Source organism: Zingiber officinale, chromosome 1A, assembly GCF_018446385.1.
Source record: "Zingiber officinale cultivar Zhangliang chromosome 1A, Zo_v1.1, whole genome shotgun sequence".
NCBI classification, from domain to species: Eukaryota; Viridiplantae; Streptophyta; class Magnoliopsida; order Zingiberales; family Zingiberaceae; genus Zingiber; species Zingiber officinale.
Window position 1 is genome coordinate 188,261,090 of NC_055987.1, and position 23,360 is coordinate 188,284,449.

Genomic DNA, 23,360 nt, shown 5'->3' on the forward strand with positions numbered 1-23,360 from the left:
ATTTTATAAAAAATTAATAATGTATAATGTAAAATATGAAAGAGAAATAAGAATTATATATAATGAAAGAATGGTCAAATTTTTAACTTTTGATTTAACTCATACTTGACATCGAAAGAGTTCACAATGAACTCTAACCCCTGTGGATAAGAACCGGATCCTAACATCCGATCTCTACACGTGGCAGTACCAGAAGTGACACGTAAGCAGCCAACTCCACATATTGGCCCAGTCACCCATTTAAATTACATTGTTTTATATATATATTTTTTAAAAAGAAATATTTAAATATTCATTTTTTTTTAAAAAAAAAAGTAGAATAAAATAGCAGATCAAAGCGACAGGCAACTTACATTTTACACAAGTGATTTAACCACCGCAGAGACGAAGGAGAAAGCAACACCCCAATAAGATCCACGCTAACTTGGGCCATTGCAGTCAAACTAAAGCCACAATTTTAATCTCAACCAAAAATAATACAGCCAACTAATGGATATCACAGGAGTCCAATCAAGCAGGAGAAGAAAAAACAGATAAACTCCAAACAATCTTCAAGTACACCATAACTATAGAAGACCAACTACCCGAAAGGGACCCAGATACAACGATATAGCAGAATAAAGGACTGATTCTTTTCAAAAATTATGCTGCTGCCTATCCGCGGAAACTCCAGGCCACAAGATACTGAATTCATTAACGAACACCTTGTAGGAGTACATGTTACTGCTGCTTGCACTCGGCTGGCCGTTCAGCTTGCTCCCCTCCTCCATTCTTCTGCATTTTCATAAAACCGTGATGTTGAAATTCATTCATGGGCACTATATGACAAAGATAGACAATGAGGGTCAGTGTACCTTGTGCCCTGAAGTTGACTGCTCGTGACATTCAAAATAAATGGTGAAGGTGAGTCAGTATCGAATAATCTCAAGGTGAAATAACTAAGGATGATAAATAATATTGGGAAATTTGAAGTGATACCTTTTTCTTGGACTTGCTTTTTTCATCTTCATCATCGTCCTCGTCCTCATCATCTTCCTCGTCATCCTCATCCTCTTCTTCATCGTCCTCATCATCATCCCCATCCTCTTCGTCTTCTATTTCCAAGTCTTCGTCTTGGACAGCATCTCCCGTGAACCATGAAACCGCATGGGGAATTATTTTGTCTTTAATTGTGGACCTGCAGGTAAACAAATACAACTTATTGTGGTATTGTCCAGAAGTTGTGTATTAAATAATTAGAAAAAAATCAACCAAATTATATTTAGTAAAGAATACAGGCAGTATTAATAAATAAATCCTCAAAATACAGTCACATTCTTTAATTTAAATTTTTTAGGAGGAGCAAAACGAAGTAAAAAAATTGGATTACCCAATATCATAATCTACTTCCATCTGACCTTGCAATTGCTCAGCCTGTCAAAAGGGGAAAAAAAAATGAGGTTATAGTGTTTCTGTTTGCTATATATTTTTTTCTTACTAATATCTTTCCTAATGCTGATGATGACTTACTGTATCCTCATCAATATCTGCATCATCATCAGGTACTTGTGGTGGATTGAAAAAGTTGAAAAAACTCTCACAATCTTCAGTTTTTGTTATGGGTTTAGCATTCTTAGAGCCCTTCTTGGGTTTCTTTTTAAGAATCTTTTGGGTCAAGCATTTTCCTGGAAGCCATTCAATTTCAGTTCTGCAACAGAAAGTAATAATTCACAGTAAAAGACCAGCATTGGTAATGCATATGTCCAGCTGAATAGAAAAATGATATACCCAATGGCTTTCTCTATATGATATGTTTTTGTCAGAACAGCATTTTTAAAGAAAGGGTTTGTATCAAAGAAAAATTCAAGTTTAAAACCCTTGGGCTCATCAATTCTGCACCACTTTATATCCCTTAGATATTTCAGGGCTTCTTCATCACGTTCTTGAACCTAGTTGTGGCATATGATATCTCTCAGAAACACATTTGTATGGGCAAGGAGCTTCAGCAACACCTCCTGGTAATGGTGATTCAATAAATAAGTCTAATTGCAAGAACACTAACTAAATTGAGCATTTAAAAAAAATAGATAAAAATGAATGATCCAACTAATCAACTTCAACTAATACTTGATCAGGTAACTTAGGCAGAGAACATAAAATTAAAGAAAAATTGAAAGGTAGCTAAGGAGAATACCTCGAATACTTGTATATATAGCACGATGTGGAAGTCCACTAGATGGGCATGGGTAACATAGAGCTTTATCAGATCCAGTAACATTCTTAAAGGTTCCCAACGGACACTCCTAAAGCATTCAAAAAGGAATTTAAATTTCTTAAGAGCGAGAATCAAAATTACAAACAGCAAAGTATATGGAGAAGTATCAACATAGGTTTATATGGAAAGAACCAAAATAAGAATGTCCACCAACGACAAGCAAAGGATATAGAACAATGGAGTTTTGAGGCAATAGGATGTATATTAGTCATTTATAAAAAATACAGATCTTGCAACATTCTACCAAACAGGCAAAAGTACTAGTTCGTTCCAAGCATATTATGACTAAGCTCCAAATAGCATAGAGCAAGGTTTAAAATCACAAGTTATGCCGAAGTTTGTCTTCAACCAGAACTGTAAAATTTCAGAGTTGCATCATGTTGACATTCAGTGTTATGTCATGCCACCATTCAGCATGATATACTCCTACGCATGCGAGATAAATTCAAAAAAAAAAAAAAATAGTCTACAACCTAATCCACTTGGTCTATCTTCCTAATATAAGTCTAGAGCAATTAAAAAGTCAATTCAATAAAATAGGGAAATAAATTTAAAAAAAAATAGTTTTAACTATAAATTATACCTTACTAATACAAAAATGAGTATCATGCATGGGACTAAGCATGATTTTTATTTTCCATGATCAAGATTTAATTACCAGCTGAAATAGTGTATTTTGATCAAGGCTTAAAATCTCGACCCATGCCAAGGTTTCGGTATCGTATCATGCCGATGCGGTTTTGATACTTCTATATATATATATATATATGTTTATAATGTGTTCATATACTTAAGTATGTTAATATTCATGATTTCAAATCTTAAATTGATTCTAAGATAATAAAAAATTATTATCTATAATAATTATATAAATTAACACAAAAATCATTATATATATATATATATATATATATTGAACTTAAAATCAAATTTATTTAAAAATTTATATATATTTTAAATTTTTTAACAATTAATTTTTTTAGAATTATTTATTAAATTTCAAAATTATTTTAAATATTTTTATAAAATTTTAATCTATTTTTAATTTATAACAATAATTTAAAGTTTGCTTTTAAAATTATTTTAAATTATCTATTTTTTTTACTTTAATTTTTTATAATTTTAATAGCAATAATAAAAATATAAAATTATATTATAATTATATTAATTAATTAGCAGTTTCTTTAATTAATTATTCATTTTTATAATATATAATTATAATTTATATAATAATTAATTAGAAATTAAAAATTATATATATAATATAATGGTTTTATTTAAAAGTTTTAATAAACCTAACTTTTTCTCAAACTTGCGATTCCGCCTCCCATCGCAATTTTTTTCACATTGCCGCCGCCGCCACCGCCACCACCTCATCGCAACCGCCCTGCAGCCGCCACCTCGTCGCTGCCTCATCACAGTAGCCTCACCACCGCCACCTCACTGACCTAATCTTTCACCAATAATTCCAAGTAAGTCTTCATCCCTGAATTGATTCCTTCCTTCGTCCTTCTGTTGCGCGTGTGTGATGCACACAATGACACCGCGAAATTGTTGCGCGTGTTGTGCCGATGCCAGTCCCAAGTCAGAATAGTAAAAACCGCCCATTTCGAGCGGCACCGCTCTAGATTTCATTCACTGATTTTGATACCTTCTTTGTGCCAACACTCATTACACTTTGGCACACATTAAAGCATGCCAAGATAAATTTAGATGAGCTTTACCTTTTTAATGACCTTTCAATTAGTTTATTTCTACCTTAATATATAAAACTATAGCAATTAAATAGTCAATCTAATTTGAATTTTGTTGTAATATACCTTACCGAAACACACACTTCAGTATGTGTTAAAGCTTGAAAGATGAATTCACGAGCATTACTCATTTAATAAATTTTAATAAAACTATAAATCAATTAAATAATAAAAATTAAAATGATTTTTTTACTTATTTTTGCTTCCGTATATGTTGATTGAGTTAAAATAGTGTTAAAATTATTAATTGTATTACCCTGCCAACCCCACCTAGTGAGATAGAGCTTGGTTGTCGTTATATTAATTGTATTACTCTAGTTTTCTTCGACCGTAAAATACCTCTAAAACTTAAAGGAGAGTTCTACAAAACCATAGTTAAACCTACTATATTATATGGAGTTGAATGTTAAGCTAGGACTCAAGCACATGAGCAGAAGATAAGAGTTGCAGAGATGAAGATGTTAAGATGGATATGTAGACATACAGAATAAGAAATGAGAGCATTAGAGAGGAAGTTGGAGTTTCATCTATTGAGGGAGAGACACATTTAAGATGGAACGAGCCAAGAATGGTAATTACCGTTCCGCTAGGAGAACCGGCACGTCAGGCATGTCTCGAGCAGCAAGGAGAGACGCGGACGCGTCCTCCGCCAAAGCGGCGATGGGGCGCCACGACATAGCGGGCGCCGGAGGCGTCATGCTGCGACGTTTTTAACGCTGCCAGAAGGCGTCGCTGAAAGCGTCTGGCGACCCTGCCGACGTCACCGGACGCTTCCGCCGAGTTTTTTTTATTTTCAATAATTATTTATTTTATTTAAACAATTCCTAAGGAGGATGTGTGATATTTCGAAGAGACTTTTATAAACCCTAATTAAATTATCCTAATAAAATATATAAAAAATATATTTAAAATTTAAATAAATTTAATAAATTTTATTAATTAATATTCTGAAAAATAATGTTTTAAATTCCATTTAAAATTTTAAAAAATATAATAATTTTTATTTATATTTTAGTATATTTTTTATTATTTTAAATTTCATTTAAATTTTAAAAAATTATTTAAAAATTCAAAAAAAAATTAAAAAATTGTAAAAAAATTCTAATAAATTATATTTATATTCTGATTTTTTTAAAAAAAAAATTTACTTGATATTTTTTTTACTATTTAAAATATATATTATTTAATTAATAATTAATTAAATGAATAAATAGTTAATTTATATAATTATTATTAATATAAAGTAATATCTTGTATTATTATTATTATTATTATTATAGATACTTCCATTTTAATTTGAATTATTGATATATCAATTTTATTTAAATAAAATTATTTTTAATTATTTTTTCTAACAATATTAAATTATTCAATAATTGAGAATTTATAATAAATCAATATACAACTTATTTTTATATACACTATAAATATATTTATCTTATAATTACTATATATAAATAAAAAAATACCGAAACTGTATCCGCACGGCACGATACGATACCGAAACCGTATCGTTCCGATCTGAGACCGAAACCTCGACAGGTCGAAATTTTAAACTTTGGTACGGACATGTACTTAGACGACTAATAAATGTTTCAGTTAGACGATATGAAACTATGACAAATACACATATCAAACGAGGAAGAGGAAGAGGAAAACCAAAAAAGACTCGGTTCACAACAATAAAATAAGATAAAATTTATTTAAGTATAGATGATGATATAAATCCATATAGCCACCCCCACCTAGTGGGATAAAGCTTGGTTATTGTTGTTGTACTCTAATCTTCTTCTATTACCTTATTTTTAGAAATATGAAAAATAAATAGTCAAATCTTTTAGAAATAAGCATGAACAATAGATGGTCAAATTAGAATTTAAAAGAAATAAGCTTAAAAAATAAGAAACATTTCTTGACTTCATGCTTGTCAAAAGTGTGCTAAAGTGTAGCAAGTTCTGACACGTTACAATGTTCACCGACATGATTGAACGACCAACACAAATGAGATTAATTACACTAATAACTATCGGAATTTGATAGTTTACTAGAACGACATATTTTAGCTATGACACAACACTAGATTCAAACAATGACATAGTGTTAAATTAAAAACAAGTACCTTGCAAAAAATCCCATAAAGCCCCTTAGGGCAGGCTTTTCCAGTAAGTGTTCCATTCTCTCCTGGCAAACCATGGCCTCTGCTAATGCCTCCACTGTTGAAAGATACTAATAATTTAAAATAATGAAATGTGATACATATATTGCAAATGTCATATAGTAAAATGTTGTAATAAAGCACAAATTAATATAATCAATTAATGAGCTACTTATTATCGTATTTACAACATTTTTGCAGTTTGTGAAGATAATGCTAAAGGAACAGACATTTACATACCAGCTTTAGTTAATAGGCTAAGATAAAACAAGTGTTAGAGACTGAATGTGAAACTAGTTGTTCAACATATACTTTTTTAACTCATTTAAGAATGTGAACTTAACATCCATGTGAAATCACTTATAATCTAGTAACATTCTAATGAACTCAAGTCTAGTTACTAGGGAGAATAAAAGAAGTTTTCACGAAAATTAATATATTAACATAGCAAAAAGTTTATTTATGCAAGAGAATGACAACCTCAATGCTATTTTTACAAAACATTAAAATAACATTATAAATAATGAAACAATATCATTATGATTATTTTAATCATTAAAATATATGAAAATAATAAGGCAATACAAATAATTTAAAAGTATTATTTTATTAAACAAACGACATTGTTTATATGATTAGAATCTTACATATTGATAATTATATGTTTATTATAACATATAAAATGGCTAAATGAGTTCTATTTTTTACCAACAAAGCAATATAACTAATATCTCATTAATGACAAAATCATATAAAAAAAAATTTATAATGAAAAAAAATCATAAATTAATCATTGAGATAATTATATTTAAAAATAATAGGGTAGAAAATTACAATATATTAATGAATTTTAAATTTAAATCAATATATTTTATTCTATTTTTTTTACTATATTTTATTGTTCTATTTGAAGCAAAAAGTGTTCTTTAAATACACTGACAAACAAAGCAATTATGAGATATATATTATCATACACTAATTGCGTTAAGATACAAATTGTTTGACACTAAACTAATTTTGCATAATGCTCTTTTGGACAAAGTGCATTTCCTAAACGCATGTTTAAAATGCAAATGCAATGTCAAACCTACCGTTAATTTGTTGAAACTAGATTTAATCCAACTATATATTATTCCCTCAAAATTAAAATAATTATGAAAAATGGATCTCAAGTGAAATAGGTAAAAACATAAAGAATCACCCATAATAACCACTTGAATATATAATGTAAAGATGATTCACTTCTAATGAATAAAAGAGACCTCATACGATGATAAGCATCTAACATAAATCCATTCCTACATTCAGTGAAAAAAATGGATCTTATCATATTGAAATCACTTACAAACTTTATATAAGTTCATCTTCGTTAAAGAGCTAAAAGATGTTTATGTGCTATTTTTTTAATCTTAAAAGGGGCAATCAAGACAGTGATCAATGAGGAAAATCAAGACTTCGGTTGGTAATAGTTTATACAAATAACCAGCAACCAATGAGAAAATGAATGATGAACTTAGCGATCCATTAGAACCAAGATCAATAAACAGATATTGCAGGCATGCAGTTCAACTAGATACTGTTTTTTTGGCAAACCAAACATCCTAAGATAAAGGCAAAGAACTTTCCCAAAGTAGGTAAGGACGACCTAAATTTTTTGACTATGTCAAATTAATGCTAACAGTTTTAATTTTTAAACAAACTACTTAAGAGATATTCATGGACGTGAATTTTTAAACAAACAATTTTAGTTTCCCTTTATCTGCATGGAGGAATAAACTCAGACCTTGTGTTTATGATTCCCTTTACATTTGCAACTGGAAGATATTCATCACCAGTAGGAATATCAGACCAATCAAAGTGAATCCTTCCACCACCTCCTCCACCACCACCACTAAGGCTGCCAAGCCCACCGGCACTAGAAAGTATAGAGGAATCACCAAGAGTTAAGGAGTGCAAAAATAGAAGAATTGTACCGCCAGAACCACCACCAGGCCCTGCATCTGACAAGCCAGTGATGATGCTAGCTTCTTTGAAATCTTCCCCATCTGCTTCAACTGAGCCATCAACAGACAAACTGACTAGAGCATGTTCCATTGAACCCATAACTGTAGTGGTTGTCGTGATGGCAACAGTAATCCAGAAGAAGGTATTAGCAATGTACAAAGTTTTAAAGAATTTAAAGAACATGAATAAGTACACAATAATGTTAACTGGTGAATGCCAAAAGGTAGATTGATATGTAGTTGATTCAGACATGATAGAGTAGACCACAACTAAGTAAATTTTTTTCCTATCAATCAGAATCCACTCTCTTTGAACCTCTTTTACCTAAAATGCTGCAGCAATAAACAAAGTAGAAAGTTTATCACAGGAAAGACACACCTATGATACCACCACCAGAAGTTGCGTAAGATAGACTGTCATTTCCACTACCACTACCAAGCTCACAAGGAAAATCAGCATTTCCATAGGCAATGCCACCATTAACAATGAGATCTTTAAAACGCCCATCTCCACCCTTTCCACCATGCCCACCACCACCACCAACACCATTCTCTAATATATTTCCATGCCCAACACCACCTTTGCAGCCTGCACATAAGCAAAACAATGCATCAAGGTGGATTTATCATATTGCATTTGAGACACATACCCTATGGAATAGCAAAAAGAGAGAGAGATGAGAAAAACCAAGTCATCAGATCCAATATAAAATATATAAACTTATGTGCATGAATGCCCTTTTCTAACACTTATGATAAAGTAGAAGAAATCATTTTAGACAAAACTTTAGTAATCTATAGCCAGAAATAATAATTTATTCCAAAGTAAATAATATCCAGAAATAATAATTTATTCCAAAGTAAATAATATCCTAAGTGAATGACCTCATATTTAAGCTTTTCATCAAATTATGAAGATAAAAAGAAAATGAAAAACAACTAAAAGATTGGATGTTGATAGCTCTATTGGAAGTTACTCAAAGAATGGCCTCTAACAAAGAAGGTGTGTGGTACTTTAAATAGTCATTAGAACAGCAATTATGCAACTTCCACGCAGCACTATGCAATGGTAAAGTGAAGGATTTAATTAGGCATCCTAAAAGTGCAGAATAAGCATGTAAGTTGACCAAGTGAATCACATCAAACATACAAAGAAAAGAAATACTAAGAACCAAGTGTTTAGCTTTGTCAAGGTAACTAAGCTGCAAACAATCAATGACACTTCAAGAACAAATGATACATTTGTGATAGTTTAGCACATATTTTTCAACTGAAACCGCAAGATGAGTAAATGGCAAGATGAATTGAAATATCAAAATGAGATTAACTAAATCTTGGGTGTTTTTGTATAATGTCATACATTAATATAAATAAAACATATGCAGATATGTATCATGGAAAATATAAATAATGATAAAAATTAGTTATTTCAACCAAGTTGTCATAAAAAAGAAAATTATGTAGCAAATGTATTTAGAGAAAATATCAAGGACTCCAGATAAAAAAGAAAACAGTATGGTGACTTAAATAAGCAATAATTGATGCTTAAATAATGAAAAAATGGACAATGACCATGTTTGGTAGGGTAGAATGGTATGACTCATCAAAATGCAGCAAAAACCAAGTGTAACTACGGAAGACAACAACATATCATTATTTTCCTGAGAAAACCATTCCTATTATCAACCAAGGACAATTAAGCAACAGAATACGTGAATGAAACACAAATAACTTTTGGGAATATTAAAAAGGAAAATAAAATTTCAGTAGGTTTAAACAGCTCATACCCAAACCAGTCGCACTTATTTTTCCTGTGGGGTACACAACAATGCTTCTTGCTCTATGGAAATGAACAACGGTTCCTTGAACAAGGCCAGCAACATCAATATCTTCAACACGACAAATCTGAAAACAAGAAAATATATTAACAATCCAAGAAACTTAATACCAAAGAGACAGACACTAATGGAAAATTTTACCTGGAGGGTGAACGAGAGTGATGTATTGACATTACAGTCTTCTGGTGGATGAACTAACTCCAATGGACAATCTTTTTTCTCACAATTCAGACTTGGGGCCCTAAAAGCAAGTATACATGCCAGACAGCAAAATTTAACTTGTTAGATAACACAATTCAAGTGAACAATGGAAGGTAGATAATATCCTCTGAAAAGAGAGCAAACAAATTACATTTTATCAGTAGTTGCATTTATCAGTGGCCCACGCAGAATGGATCCAGGTCCAACCTACAGAGGATCGAAACGATCTGAGAATTTAAGCATTACAGGTAAACATCATAGATTTATCAGCAGCATGAAACAACAGAAATGAGGAAGTGAGTCAGTTTATGATGGAAATATTGGTAGAAAATAGTATCAACCAAAAACTCAAGTTAATCAAATGGTGCAAATGAATTGATTTTCTGACAACTAAAATATTGACAAGCGGAGGTATAAAATTTGTCCAGTAATTTGTTGATCTAGAATCCAGCATAACATGTTCAACATTTCTAATAAGTAAAACCTAAGTCCCATTTATATACTGATATTTGAACAAAAAGTAGTATGAGAGCTAAATCAAACAACATGGCAGAGGCAGCAAGAGAATTCTCATAACAAAGATAAGTGTCTAACAAATAAAGGCAAAGGTTCATTGAGTTAATATAATTGAATTATTTAAATTTCCCCATTTTGCTTACTTTAGTTTGCTTATGCAATCACTCCAGTGTTATTGAGGTTCAAATGATATTCAAAGCTAAGACATAAAGTTGTGCACCAAAAATTGGTCTAGATTAATCAATCATGAATAAAATATGACAATTTGTCTAAGCATTTAGGCACTGATAGCATTGGGTTGTAGGCACTAGAACCAAACTTTCATTGTTGGTCAAGTGCTGCCAATATCCATCACATCCAACAAAATGCTTGAGCATATCACAACACCCTTGACCAGATGAGAGAACTAATAATACATTAAACTTTGTTATGCTAAACAACTGGCTCAAAATACTAAGTCCATATAATACATATGTTATTTATTTAATTAAAAAAAAAATAGCTTGCTCAAAAAATGAAGTGCATTAGCCCAAGTCATCCTTATAACAACCCTTGACTTGTTATCAGAAATACTATAGTTATTAGATTGGTTACGATATTGCATTTCATTTTAGGACATTTTCAAAAGCTAGTAAGCTTGAGCAAGCAAGCAGCAAAAAAAAAATCTCTTTGTTCACTATAATCATGCTCAAGCGATTTTTCATTGTAATCATGTTGTAGATATCCACAACTGTGTGAACAACAAAGTTTTTCACTTTTTGCTCCTTGGGATTCTTGCATAACAAGAAGATGGCCTGCTGATTATGATTTGAACAAATTTGAATCGAGGAAAGAGTTGTCAAAAAAGTTGCACATCACAAATGGACTCGCCAAACGGTCGCCTTGCTATTAGAAACAACACCCTTATGAAACTAAATGCCTCTGTGCTTGGCTCCTTGTCATCCATAATGATCATGATGGTGATGTCATTGAACAGTCAGCCTCATTATGGAGGGAATTGAAGGGATTTAGCAGCATAAGAAACACTCAACATGCAGAATGAAAGAGTGAAGTGGAGCACCTCATGATCATCATGCCAAGCAAGATTTTCAGAAAGTCAACGTAATATTGTGGGAGTAAAGGGTGTGGAGATTCTTGTAGAAAAGTCAATCCATCTCAAAGAGTGGTGGTGGATCAGTTCCATCATCATCATCAGGGAGGTGGCCACGATGGACATTTTCAAGTAATTCATACAATAATAGCTAATTGATCAATTGCAATATACAACATGGTTAACCATGGTAAATTGTTCAATTGAGATGGACAACATGCAAGAGGAAAAGAGAAAGGGGATCGATTCTTGGTAAAGTAGAAGGGGGTGAAGAAGAATAAGAATTTCATGAAAGATAATAAAGATTTAAACACAAATCTGATAATGACAGAAGGGATAATGGATGAAATGAAAAAGTTGTAAAACTCATGCAAAATGAAGTTTTCCAATAAAAATAATATCTGCAGCATATTGTCATAGACATCAAAAAGTATGTCTAAAACAACCAATCCATGTTAAGCGTAGGCGACCTTTTACAAAACATTCATGCCCAACATCCAATATGGCTTTATTGGACAAGCAATTCAATGAAGTTTCTGCTTAAATAATAGCAAAGTTGGCAATGGAAGAAGATAACGGTTTGATAAGAAACCAGATCAACCAAAAAACAAACTAACAAATATGACAAATGGACAAGAAGAAAGTACTAAATGACATCAATCAAAAGCAAGAAAAGGTTTTGAATAGTAAATTTAAACTATAAAAGATAATGAGATTTAGTTGGTGATAGTACTAGAATTGATATTCTAAATCATATGAATAACTGCATCGAGCAATCATATAATAACAACAGAAAGAAAATAAACATATAACTCACAAACATACATGGATGCTGTAGAAAAGTGACAAGATCAAACGTTGTGCCTCAATTACATCTCCTGGCCCAGACAAATTGAGCAGACCTTGACCATGAACTCCTAGATTTGCATTTGAATGTATGACAGATGATTCCTGTAAAGAAAGTTAATGAATAAAATTTGGCTCATCTCACCAATCCTTTGCCCACCAATTAATCTTGTTTTGAAAAATAAAACTGATAATAAACAAATTTAGCCCAGAATAAGAACAAACTTACCCTTAGAACAATCAAATTACTCGCTTCAAGCAATGTCGTTGCTACTATTGTATCCTCACCACCAGTAATGATCATTTTAGAATTCCACATCAAAAGCATTTTAACAGACATTCGTAAGGCACCAAACACCTAAAATTGGACATGAACAAACAATAAATATCTGATGGAAGATCAATTACCTTCTAAGATAGCAATTGACATTTAACTTGATAAAATTCATTAATCAAGCAAAATAAAGTGATGAGAATAGCAGCACCAACACAATAATTTGCATGATGAAGTAGGGATATGGATATCAACATGGACATCTTCAACAAATTATTAGCAATCATCCGTTTCATCAATCATATTTATTGATTATTCTTCTTACCAGAAAATTAAAGATACAGGTTGGCCATTTATCAAATAAAAAAAATATCAGGCAGAAAGAAATCGCAGATTTTGAAGCCATATTATTGCAAGTATAGCAGATGAATGATATTAGGATGAGAACTTGTTTATCTTGTTCTCTTAACTTTTCACACTTGGCCAGCTGCATTGAACAGGTTAGTTGTCATCAACCAGGTACTTTTTACCAACTAAATTAGGAAATCAAAAAGACAAACTAAAAAAAAATGTATGAATCCGTTCATGAGGCTCCATCCATTGTAAGGCCTACCAGTGATTCAATGATCAATGGTGCAGCCTTAACCCCACAATTGCAAATGTCATTACTAGAGTTCTAAACACATGTTACACTAGCTAAAGAAGGAGCAACCTTTAGCATGGTTCCAAGGCTGAACTTCAAACTAGCACCAATAAGCAAACAATTGAATTGAGGGGAAAAAATATGTTGCTGATAATATAAAGGAGTAACAAAGACAATGAGAAGTAATTGTTCTGGGAGAACCTTAATTACTGAGTCGCTCATCAAAAGTTCTTCAGCCATAAGCTCAAACTCGGAATAAGGATAATGAGTCAGACCAAATGTCAATATGCCACCACAAAGTAGACTAAGTTGCCCTTGAACCTGGTAATTACAGAGAGTAGGGTAAGTTGTTCTGAAAGAAGCAAATGGGTTTTCAAACATGAAGTGGACAATAAAGCATTTGAAACAAGGAAAACAAAATACCATGACTAGGTTATTGAAAAAACATCCAAACAAGACACCTATACAACCTATACAATCTACACATCCAAGCCAACTGCACAAATATCATAAAATCAGATAAGAATATCACTATTGTCCCACATTTAAAACTACCATTTTAAGAATAAACCATTAACAAAACCATGTTAAATAAGAGACATAAAAGCATTACCATTAAAAGAAAATGAATCCAAATTTTAAAATGTATGAAAAAACAAGGCTTCAGGGACTTCGGTAGTTTATTTTAGCTAAATTATCATGATATCATCACAGTTTTGGCATACAACACTTTTAGCTAAATTTACCAGTTAGACCAATGACAACCATATGAGACGAAGCAAATTTGATATATTTCAAAAAATAAAATAAATCCTCTAAACTTGTACGCGTCTAAAACCATGGTTTAAAATCTCAATCCATGCCCAGATTTCGGTCTGGATCAGAACGATACGGTTTCGATACCGTGTCATGTCGTGCCGATATAATTTCGGTATTTTTTAAATATAAAATAGATACTAAAAAAATTAATCTAAATATTTAATATATATATACATATATATATATAGTTAATGGGATAGTTTTATTAAAGTTAAATTAAGCCTATTTAAATTATCCCTATTATAACTAGAAATTGATTGAGATTATTAACCTAAGGTTTATTTAATTAAAAGCTAATTTCCGGGCTGTTCTTCTTTGCCAACGATAGCAGGGCTTGTGCGACACGTTCGCCACGGGGCCTAGGGCGTGCCAGTGCTGGTCGGCAAGCAAAGTGAAATGTTTTGCCTGTACCGGGGTGGTTCAGCACGAGATTTTAAAGCATGTATGAAGCTACATCAATCAATGGGTCACTAACATATTGGCAAATGCACAAAAAAAAAAAAAAAAATCAATTTTGTCCAAGCTTGTCTGCTCTAGTAAGTTCTGAAGTACCGAAAAAGTCCTACCCGTCTCTCAAAACTATTTGGAGCCATCTGGTTATGGGCATAGTTCTATACCATCAGTACCTAAAGCAACCTTGTAATATTTTCATCAGAAAGTAGACAGATATTGTGTTTTGAAAGAAACCACAAGAAGTAATTAAACAATACCTAAAGCAATCTTTGTAGAAATTCTTAAGTAGTTGTATCACTTACTAATATGATTGCAGTTACAAAATCCTTAGCTATACATGCCACCCATAAGCATGGAAATGATAATACATACAGTTAAATTCTATGCATTTATGTCCTCTAGCAATTTATGTTTCTTCAATTATTACTAAATTGATCTTGTTTTACATTTTTCCAATTTATAAGAGATCCATCTTTAAGAAAATAAATTTCCATATAAGCTGTAAACATTTGTCTAGCATAGTACGTGTTTGCACACCAAACTGATTTCCATAAACAAGAAGCACGAAAATGTATTGCATACTTATTTTTTTTACCTAAATATTAGTATGATTATTTTTCTATCAGATATCTCTTTGCAGTATTGAATCTCCATTAGTAGGGTTAACGTAGTTTTCTAATATTTCAACTAACCATAACATTTAAACCAATCAACCATAGATAATAGATTAACCCTGAAATGTCAAAACTAAAATCCCCAGTGCAAGAATTATTCTCTTCATGAAATTTACTAAACCAACAATACAGCAAGTGGGTATCTTCCTATACTTAAACACCAAAATCCTCCTTGTGCTATCTTTTATTAATATTTTGGACAACCTGAAAGCTAATGGAAGTTCCTCACATAGTCACAGACAATTGGATTTTGGAAAATAATACTGCTCAACAAACAAAATAGCATTCAAGCAAGAAAACTGACCTGTACTCGACTCCATAGTAGAGGAACAGCAACTTTGGCACAATTCCTGATAAAAACATTTGTCCAAAGCGGCTGATAAGGAAATTCTAGTAGAAGTGTATCAGTCTGTGTTGAACGGTTATGATTGCTAACTATAAGGCTTTTAGGAACTGAGTCATAAAGTGTTCCAGCAGCACCCGCATTATCAGGACAGCGAGAACTCTTTCCACCTATTTAGAAGAAATTAAAAGAATGAGCCCCTAAAAAATTCTGATAATGCAAACACAAAGAAGAAGTGACTTAACGCCAGCTTAAAGTCTAAATAATAATCATAAAACAAAAATGCCAAAAAGAGCACACAATGCTTAGTCTTGTCGTAATCAGATTTTGACATCACACAAACATGGTATATAACCACCTACTCAAAAGAGAAATAGTTAAGCCTATTTTAGAGTTGCAAAACTGGGAAATTAACAACTAGAAACCAAGTGTTTATGTGAAATCTCACAAAAGAACTACAGCACTAAGGTCGTTCAGGTAATCACAATGTGCATTGAAGTACTTTCAGAAACCTATTCAATTTCCACAAGAAAAAAATATGCAATAAATAACAAACCATGCATATACAAAACCCAAGCATTTACAAAAGGGTGATTCCCTAAGAACCATAAATTAGCCCAAACAAGAATCAATAATCTGAATTTTGATACTGAAAACATTAACGAACAGCATTTAAAAGGTAGCAGAAAAATGGAGATCAGCAAAACTATATGCACACAAACACGAAGACAGAAGCGATAACATGTCTGTCACAGTACAAGCCATGTTCATCAACTCAGTGAGTCTCTGTAGGAGAAAGAAAAGAGAATTCAGGTTAGATAAATGTAACAATGTCAATGAGATGACACATCTTTTATAGGATTTATCAAAAACAATTTCACAAAGGCTCGGCTCTACTAAATAACAAAATAAATTATCAAAATTGTATTTCATACCCTTTAAAAATAAAACTGCTTTTGAAATTATGAAGCAATTTTTTAATGAAACTGTCTTACATGAGTTATAATGATGGGCATAAGTACAAAATGATCAATCCAAAGAAATCAGTGGAGAAGTAATGTGGCTTACAATTATGATTAAAATAGGGATAAAATTATAATATTTTAAATAAAAAATTTAGACAAGTAATTTTTAAATTCCTAAAAATTGTTTAAGTTTGAAATTATGTTATATTTATTAAGGTATTAAATCAGAATACCTTGTTTTGGAAAAAAGAAATTGTTAAGAAGATTAGAACCTTTGGTTGTTTTATAAAAGGGCCCTTAGACCCAAAAGTAAATCATATTTTACGATAATAAAGTTCTATTTATGAGTTTTCTTTCCCTTGCAAGAGCTATTTCTGTGTTAGAAAAAAAACTATCCATGTGCTATACCAATCCATGTGAGTTTGGTGGATTTGGGTGTTGTATCAAAATTGAATTCCTATTTCGTTTTTTATTTGATACTCCAATATCCCCTACACTGATTCATCCAAATTCCTCTCCATGCTTCCTACCACATCATCCAACCATCTCCTAGTCATCACCCTTCCCGGCCTTGCTACTAGCTAGAGGGCTTCTAGCATCCACAATTGTTGTGTTAACTAACTGCAACTATGACAAGCCAAAACAACTCACTCTACCCAGAGCCAAACAGAAAGCAGTTCCCTCCTGAACTGATTCTCTGAAGAAGCAGTCACAGACATATGGCTTCTTCCTGCTGCAACAGAACTCTCCGGTCCCCTCCTATTGTCAGCTTGCATTAGAGCTGCTAGCCATTGCAAGTCTGTAAGATTCACCAACAGTCGTTTCCATGTTGAACTTGCCTACAACTTCCCACTAGTAGATGCATCCCCTCACCTACAACTTCTCACCATCACAAGGTGGTGGAGAGTCATCCCACATCCCAAACTTGCTCTCCTCTTCCTCAACAAATCCACTTCAATGAGAACCTGTCGGGCCTTCCATCAATTGGCACTCAGTAGTGATCTTGTAACCTCCTTGCTTACCTAAAGAAGAAGAAAACTTGGTCTACCTCAATCTTGTCATAGTCCTTGTCTATCCCATGAGCACTATGAACAAGTGGATCTCTCCTCGTCACTGCCCAATTCCGCCTCTTGTTGATTAGGCAACATTGTCCAGAGCCACTGCAAGCCAATTATCGTTGGCCATGTTGCCTACTGCCTGTCAACAGCCCTGCAACTGCCTTCCATTAGCTGCAGTAAGATTAACAGTTTCTGCCCAACTACAGTTGTTGCATCTCTAGATTCAACCTAATGAGACTTTTGCAATCAAGAGTCTTTGATGACAGTTAACCAATGAGACGTGTTAGATCTAACATGTTGTTGGAATTAGAGGGCTCAGCTATCAATTAATTTTGTGATATCCCGTAACTTATGTCCGGATCTATTTTCATTCCTGTAGTGTTGACTTGCACTTGCATTAGGACCACTAAAAACCAGAATTAAATCTTCTTAAGCATGAATTGGTAATGCATATTACCATTTTGTGTTTTTGCAGGGTTTACATTAATCGAGTGATTGGCTTGTGTATTTTTTAAATTAAACAACTAACTTATTAACAAATTCTTTAGAACTTTTTAAATAAGAGTATTTGATTTAATCATTCTCACACCTACAGTCTACATTAGGTTTTACGGTGCATCATTTTGATTCGAAGGTCAAAATATCTTATCATGTAAATCTAACTAAAACCAACATGGGTAGACACAATAGCAGTACTCTATGTAGCAGCAGAAGTAGTAATATATTAGATACTCTTCTTCCCTGTTTTCCCATCCTTGGTTTTTCCTCTAATTGATGTCAACCAGCTGGATGACATGCCAGCATACTGTACATTAGCTGACATTGGCATCATCTCATTCCAACCAAGCACCAAAACCTTACTACAAAACAAAACATCAAACAATTGTCTAGATCTCTCATGGTGATAAAGTTATTTCGGCTTGATAATTGTCTATATAGGATTAATAACAAATAATTATGGTTATAAAGTCAAGTTGAACAAACTAAACCACAATAAAGAAGATTTTTGTAGATTTCTCCATATGGATTTCTTTTACCAAAGTATTATGGAACATGGAGTCATGTTACAAATGATTTTCAAAGGAGATTGTGGCTAAGGCAGTGATTCAACTATCTAAGCAAGTCTGTTGTTGAATTTTCCATATATTTAGATCTTGATCAATCAATGTAAATTTGCATATGTAGTCCCATCCCATGCAATTAACAACAGTTGATGCAAGATATGCCTAACTTCTGTCGCACTGAATTCATGTTTGTCAAGCAAAGTTGGAGGTGGTACTCTAGAGATCCTGTACAAAGGCAAAATAGGAGTGATAGAGGCTTGTCTAGAGAGAGGATGGGATAAAACTGCGTCAGTGGGATGGAGTCAAGTGGGTTGGGGGGATGAGAACTCAAAAAAAGGGATGGACACGACTTCTATCCAATAGCAAGGTTGGACTAGTGGCTGTGGTATAATAAGACAATGAGACAAGGTGACTTGAACAAGTGGATCAAGTAATGCAACAAAGGTTAATTGGAGCAAAAGGTGAAGCCATCACCTTAGTAGCCCCTCCAGAGGGCCCCACACTCTCTGGAAGGGGGTAAATCAAGGAAGGCATTTGCCCTAGCATTGTAGCCCTTTGCATGGGGAGGTCAGGCACCAGCGAAGCTTTTTGCACCCGCTAGTCATTGACTCCAAGACCTATTGAAGCAATCACCCATGCAAGTACCAAATGTGTCAACCCGTGGCGGCGTAATCCACCAAAGGTTATGAAGCATATATTGTGCGCCTCTGTCAACAATCTCATTATAAGAGAGAAAAGAGATTATGATACTATAAAAACTTGTTATCGCATGAATGAATGTGCTAATAGAATAAAAGCCTCTTTCATTGGCTTTTTAAAATAATGGTCACTTTAGACTCTCAAAAAATAGACTAGTTGTACTGCAAGTAGGATAAATCATAACCATACCGTGAACAAAAACATGTGGTTCATCATGCCAACTGAATACAGCAATTGAAACACGACCTCCACCACCACCAGCCAAGCCACAACCTCCCGATGCACTTATCATGCCTGTGCCTTTCCTGCTCTTAGAAAAAGAAAATTAGATAGATCTTCAGCAAGACAGAATAATTTGGTATATTGATCAAAGATCACAGGCAGATTAACTCAACTGCACAATAAGGGCAAGAATTCAGCAAGCTTTTATAAAAAAAAAATATATAAATACATATATATGAGCACTAAATGACAAGGATATTTCTAGTTAATAAACTATGCACTTTTTTACTTCTTGGTCACTGGTAAAACAAGCTTCAATTATCACATGTACGCATGACTAAGGGGACTTTCAAGTACTACTATAGCAGATGAATTTCACTAGGCGAATTACGAACCTAAAACCTTATGGAATGTTTTCAAAGTAAAATTTGCCACATATAAATGATTGTTACCAATGTTCAAAACTGAAATATTATATGCAGACACATACATGCTGATAGACAAAGTTTTATTCATTCAATATCTGAGAGTGATCAATACAAAGTCTGTGATTGCATATTAGTTTCAAACAGAAAATAGAAGATATCATGAGTTTGTATTCAGTATAAACACTTTACACATACTAATGTAAAAGGATTTCCAACTTATACTAGAAATAAAAAATTGCAGGTCAATTATCTAATTTCTAGGATTGACCAAATCCAATATCATTAAAGGAAAGAACCACCAATCTTGTAGAAGCATAAAGAATTTGGAATCACAGATAAGCTTTGTTATCATTTCATTCATCCTAAATATCATAGCTGTATTCCAAATTGCTTACAACTTAACTAAAATGGTCCTGACTGCATGACTACTTTGAAGAAGATAAGAGTTAATTAATAAGACTAATGCAAAGTAAATTCCCCTAAGATAGTTCAAAGCATATGACTAAGCCATGACAAACATCTGTTAGGTTAGTGCTACTGTACTCACAAGTAAAAATATTCCAACATGAAGACCATCTATCACATGATGTTGTGTGTCGATAGTTATTCTATTTAGCTTGACAGCAAAAAAAATGCTTCTCAAGTTGTGTTACAAAGTCCACATGGAAGAGAAACATCCAAGCTACTACATTCAAAGGTACAGTATTCACCACGCACACATGATTTTCATGCTTAACAATGCAGATCAGTTGACTCCAAATTTTAAGAATTCAACTCAGACAAAAATGTTTGATTAGCGTCAACAAAATCTTAAAACAAAATATACAAAAATCAGCTTCAATATTTAACCATACATATTAAACTCGTGTGATTCTTTATGGAGAACTGAAATAGTAGCTCATCACAAAAACTAGACACAACATAGTTTGATTTGATAATAGAGAACATTTCATTAGGGCTTAAATAATTTGTTGTCAGATCATATCTAGTTGAGTATTTGTTATAGATTACAAAGTATTAGTGTGTATCTAGCAGGCAGGCTATATCAATACACCACAAAGCTTTAGTAGTCAAGGAGAAAACGAACATAAAGCTTTTATCATAGGTGAAAGTAGTGTACTAAGAATACTTTGATTAAGGAGATATCAAACTTTACATTCAGAATATTAACAATGTTACTCTATTTAACCCCATAGTAGAAGCATGTTAACCGACATTATTTTTGCACTTACATTTTGGTTGCATTGACATAGATGCTCCCACCTGACCCTCCACCACCCAAAGAGCCGCCCTCGCCACCATCAGCCAAAATGCTTCCATTGACCTCAAGAAAATCCTTGACTATGAAGAAGATCTGCCCACCGCCTCCTCCTCCATAATCCTTCTCCCTGCTTGTTGAGCCCCCTTTGCTTCCGTAGCTAACAGGCACCGTCAGAGATGACCAGGAGTACGCGTCTCCACCCCAGGAGTCCTCCTGCGTCTGCCCTTCCTTCACCACACAGCTCGCACCCCTTCCACCATGCCCACCACCATCTCCATCTATCCCGGAAGGGGCCCCACTGGTCTGTGTCGGCGGATCCCCTGCGAGCGCCGTAGTATTGATGGCTGCACCGTCAGCTAGACTCATGTTTCCCGCCGCCAATCGCACCTTCCCGGCCACAATCTTCGCATTGTGTCCGATCCGGATTTCACCCGTAAGATTGATGACGAGGGAGCACCCCGCCAGCGGGCAGCTGAGCACCACATCCGGGTAGACCACGAAGCTCCCATTCGCCTTGACAAAGACGTCGTTGGAAAGCTGCACGCTGGTGTGGACCTCGCAGAGGCTGTCGAAGTCGCCGGTGCCACCCAAGTCATCCCCACAGGAAGCCGAGGGCGGGTCCGGAGGCGACGGAGGCGGGGAAGGCGGAGAGTAATCGTGCCACAAAGACTCGTAGTTCAAGATCGAGAATCGATCCCCGCGATCCAGTCCGCCACCGTCCAGCCTGGGGAAGCAGACCGCAGGGTAGCCAAACGAAACGAGGAGAACCACGAGGAAACACGCGGAGGCGACGGCCATGGGCGGAGGTGCAACTCATCACCACGCTTCAGCCGGAGGGGAATTAGGGCAAGGGACGATCCCCCCGCCCCAGGGTTGGGAATTGCACAGCTTCCTCTCCTTCCTTTCACTTTTGCTAATTCGGGAAAGAGAAAGGGAAAGGAAAGCGAAGAAGGCGACGGAAATAGTTGGTGGCGGTGGGGAGATACTTTTTATAAGGGCGAGCCGTTCGCAAGAGAAACGGAGGAGACGAGGAGGAAGAAAGAGAAAGACAGACAAGAGGCGAGTCGCCAGGAAATAAAACGGGGCAGGATAACGACGGTTGCCGGCTCCAGCGCGCATCGGTCCGTCGAGAGCTGCCTTACGATTCGTGATTTTATTGTGCGGCACGAAGAGTAAGGCACGCGGCGATTTGTTAATGGATCGTTGAGTGCATTGCATTCGGGGGAGCACAGCTTTGACGTAAGGAAAAGGAGATTGGTCTGCCGTCTGCCTGTGGCTGTTGGTTTCGACTTTCAGTCCAAAAACAGCGATTATCACGGCCGATCGAGTTAGGCTGGTTGGGTGCACTTGGCTCGAACCCAATCTATGGTAAGTTTTAACGACATTACAATTTTAAAACTGCTCCTCGAAATTTAAAATATTTTTTAATAATTTTTTTGCTGACAAAGTATGTCTTTTTTTTTTTTGTTAATAAATGAATGATTTAGGTGTATTTATTAATAAGAGAACAAGGTTTAGGGAATTTTAATAAGTATTAAAACATGAGGTATTTAACAAAAATATATTAAAAAGCTGTGATGGCTAGGAGTGGTAATTTTTTATTCGACAGCAAAACACCATCCAAATTTAACATAAAAAAATTAGATTAGGATTAAATTTTATTGGATAAGGTTGGGAATCAATTTAATTGATATGATTTATCTATTAATAAATAAATCGGGTTCAGATCTATTTAAAATAATCTGATTATAATCTATTTATAATATTTTTAGATTGAAGTATGATAGAGTTGATTAAAAT

General features: G+C 34.0%; 2 protein-coding genes across 2 annotated transcripts; both read right to left on the minus strand.

The window, feature by feature from the left end:
• Nucleotides 1-432: 432 nt before the first annotated feature.
• LOC122008413 (nucleosome assembly protein 1;2-like) lies at nt 433-1,928 on the minus strand (the record flags this gene model as incomplete). Its single annotated transcript, XM_042564140.1, has 6 exons — nt 433-774; nt 855-872; nt 979-1,177; nt 1,370-1,413; nt 1,510-1,687; nt 1,768-1,928. Coding segments are annotated over 6 exons (654 nt in total), but the record flags the coding sequence as incomplete, so codon positions are not given.
• Nucleotides 1,929-1,932: 4 nt separating this feature from the next.
• On the minus strand, nt 1,933-22,620 carry LOC122008420 (the record flags this gene model as incomplete). Its single annotated transcript, XM_042564151.1, has 14 exons — nt 21,532-22,620; nt 19,839-19,954; nt 15,825-16,033; nt 13,776-13,895; nt 12,887-13,015; nt 12,637-12,762; nt 10,357-10,412; nt 10,146-10,245; nt 9,954-10,071; nt 8,546-8,755; nt 7,947-8,268; nt 6,128-6,221; nt 2,174-2,282; nt 1,933-1,994 (listed from the first exon to the last, which is right to left on the minus strand). Coding segments are annotated over exons 1-14 (2,598 nt in total), but the record flags the coding sequence as incomplete, so codon positions are not given.
• Nucleotides 22,621-23,360: the final 740 nt, after the last annotated feature.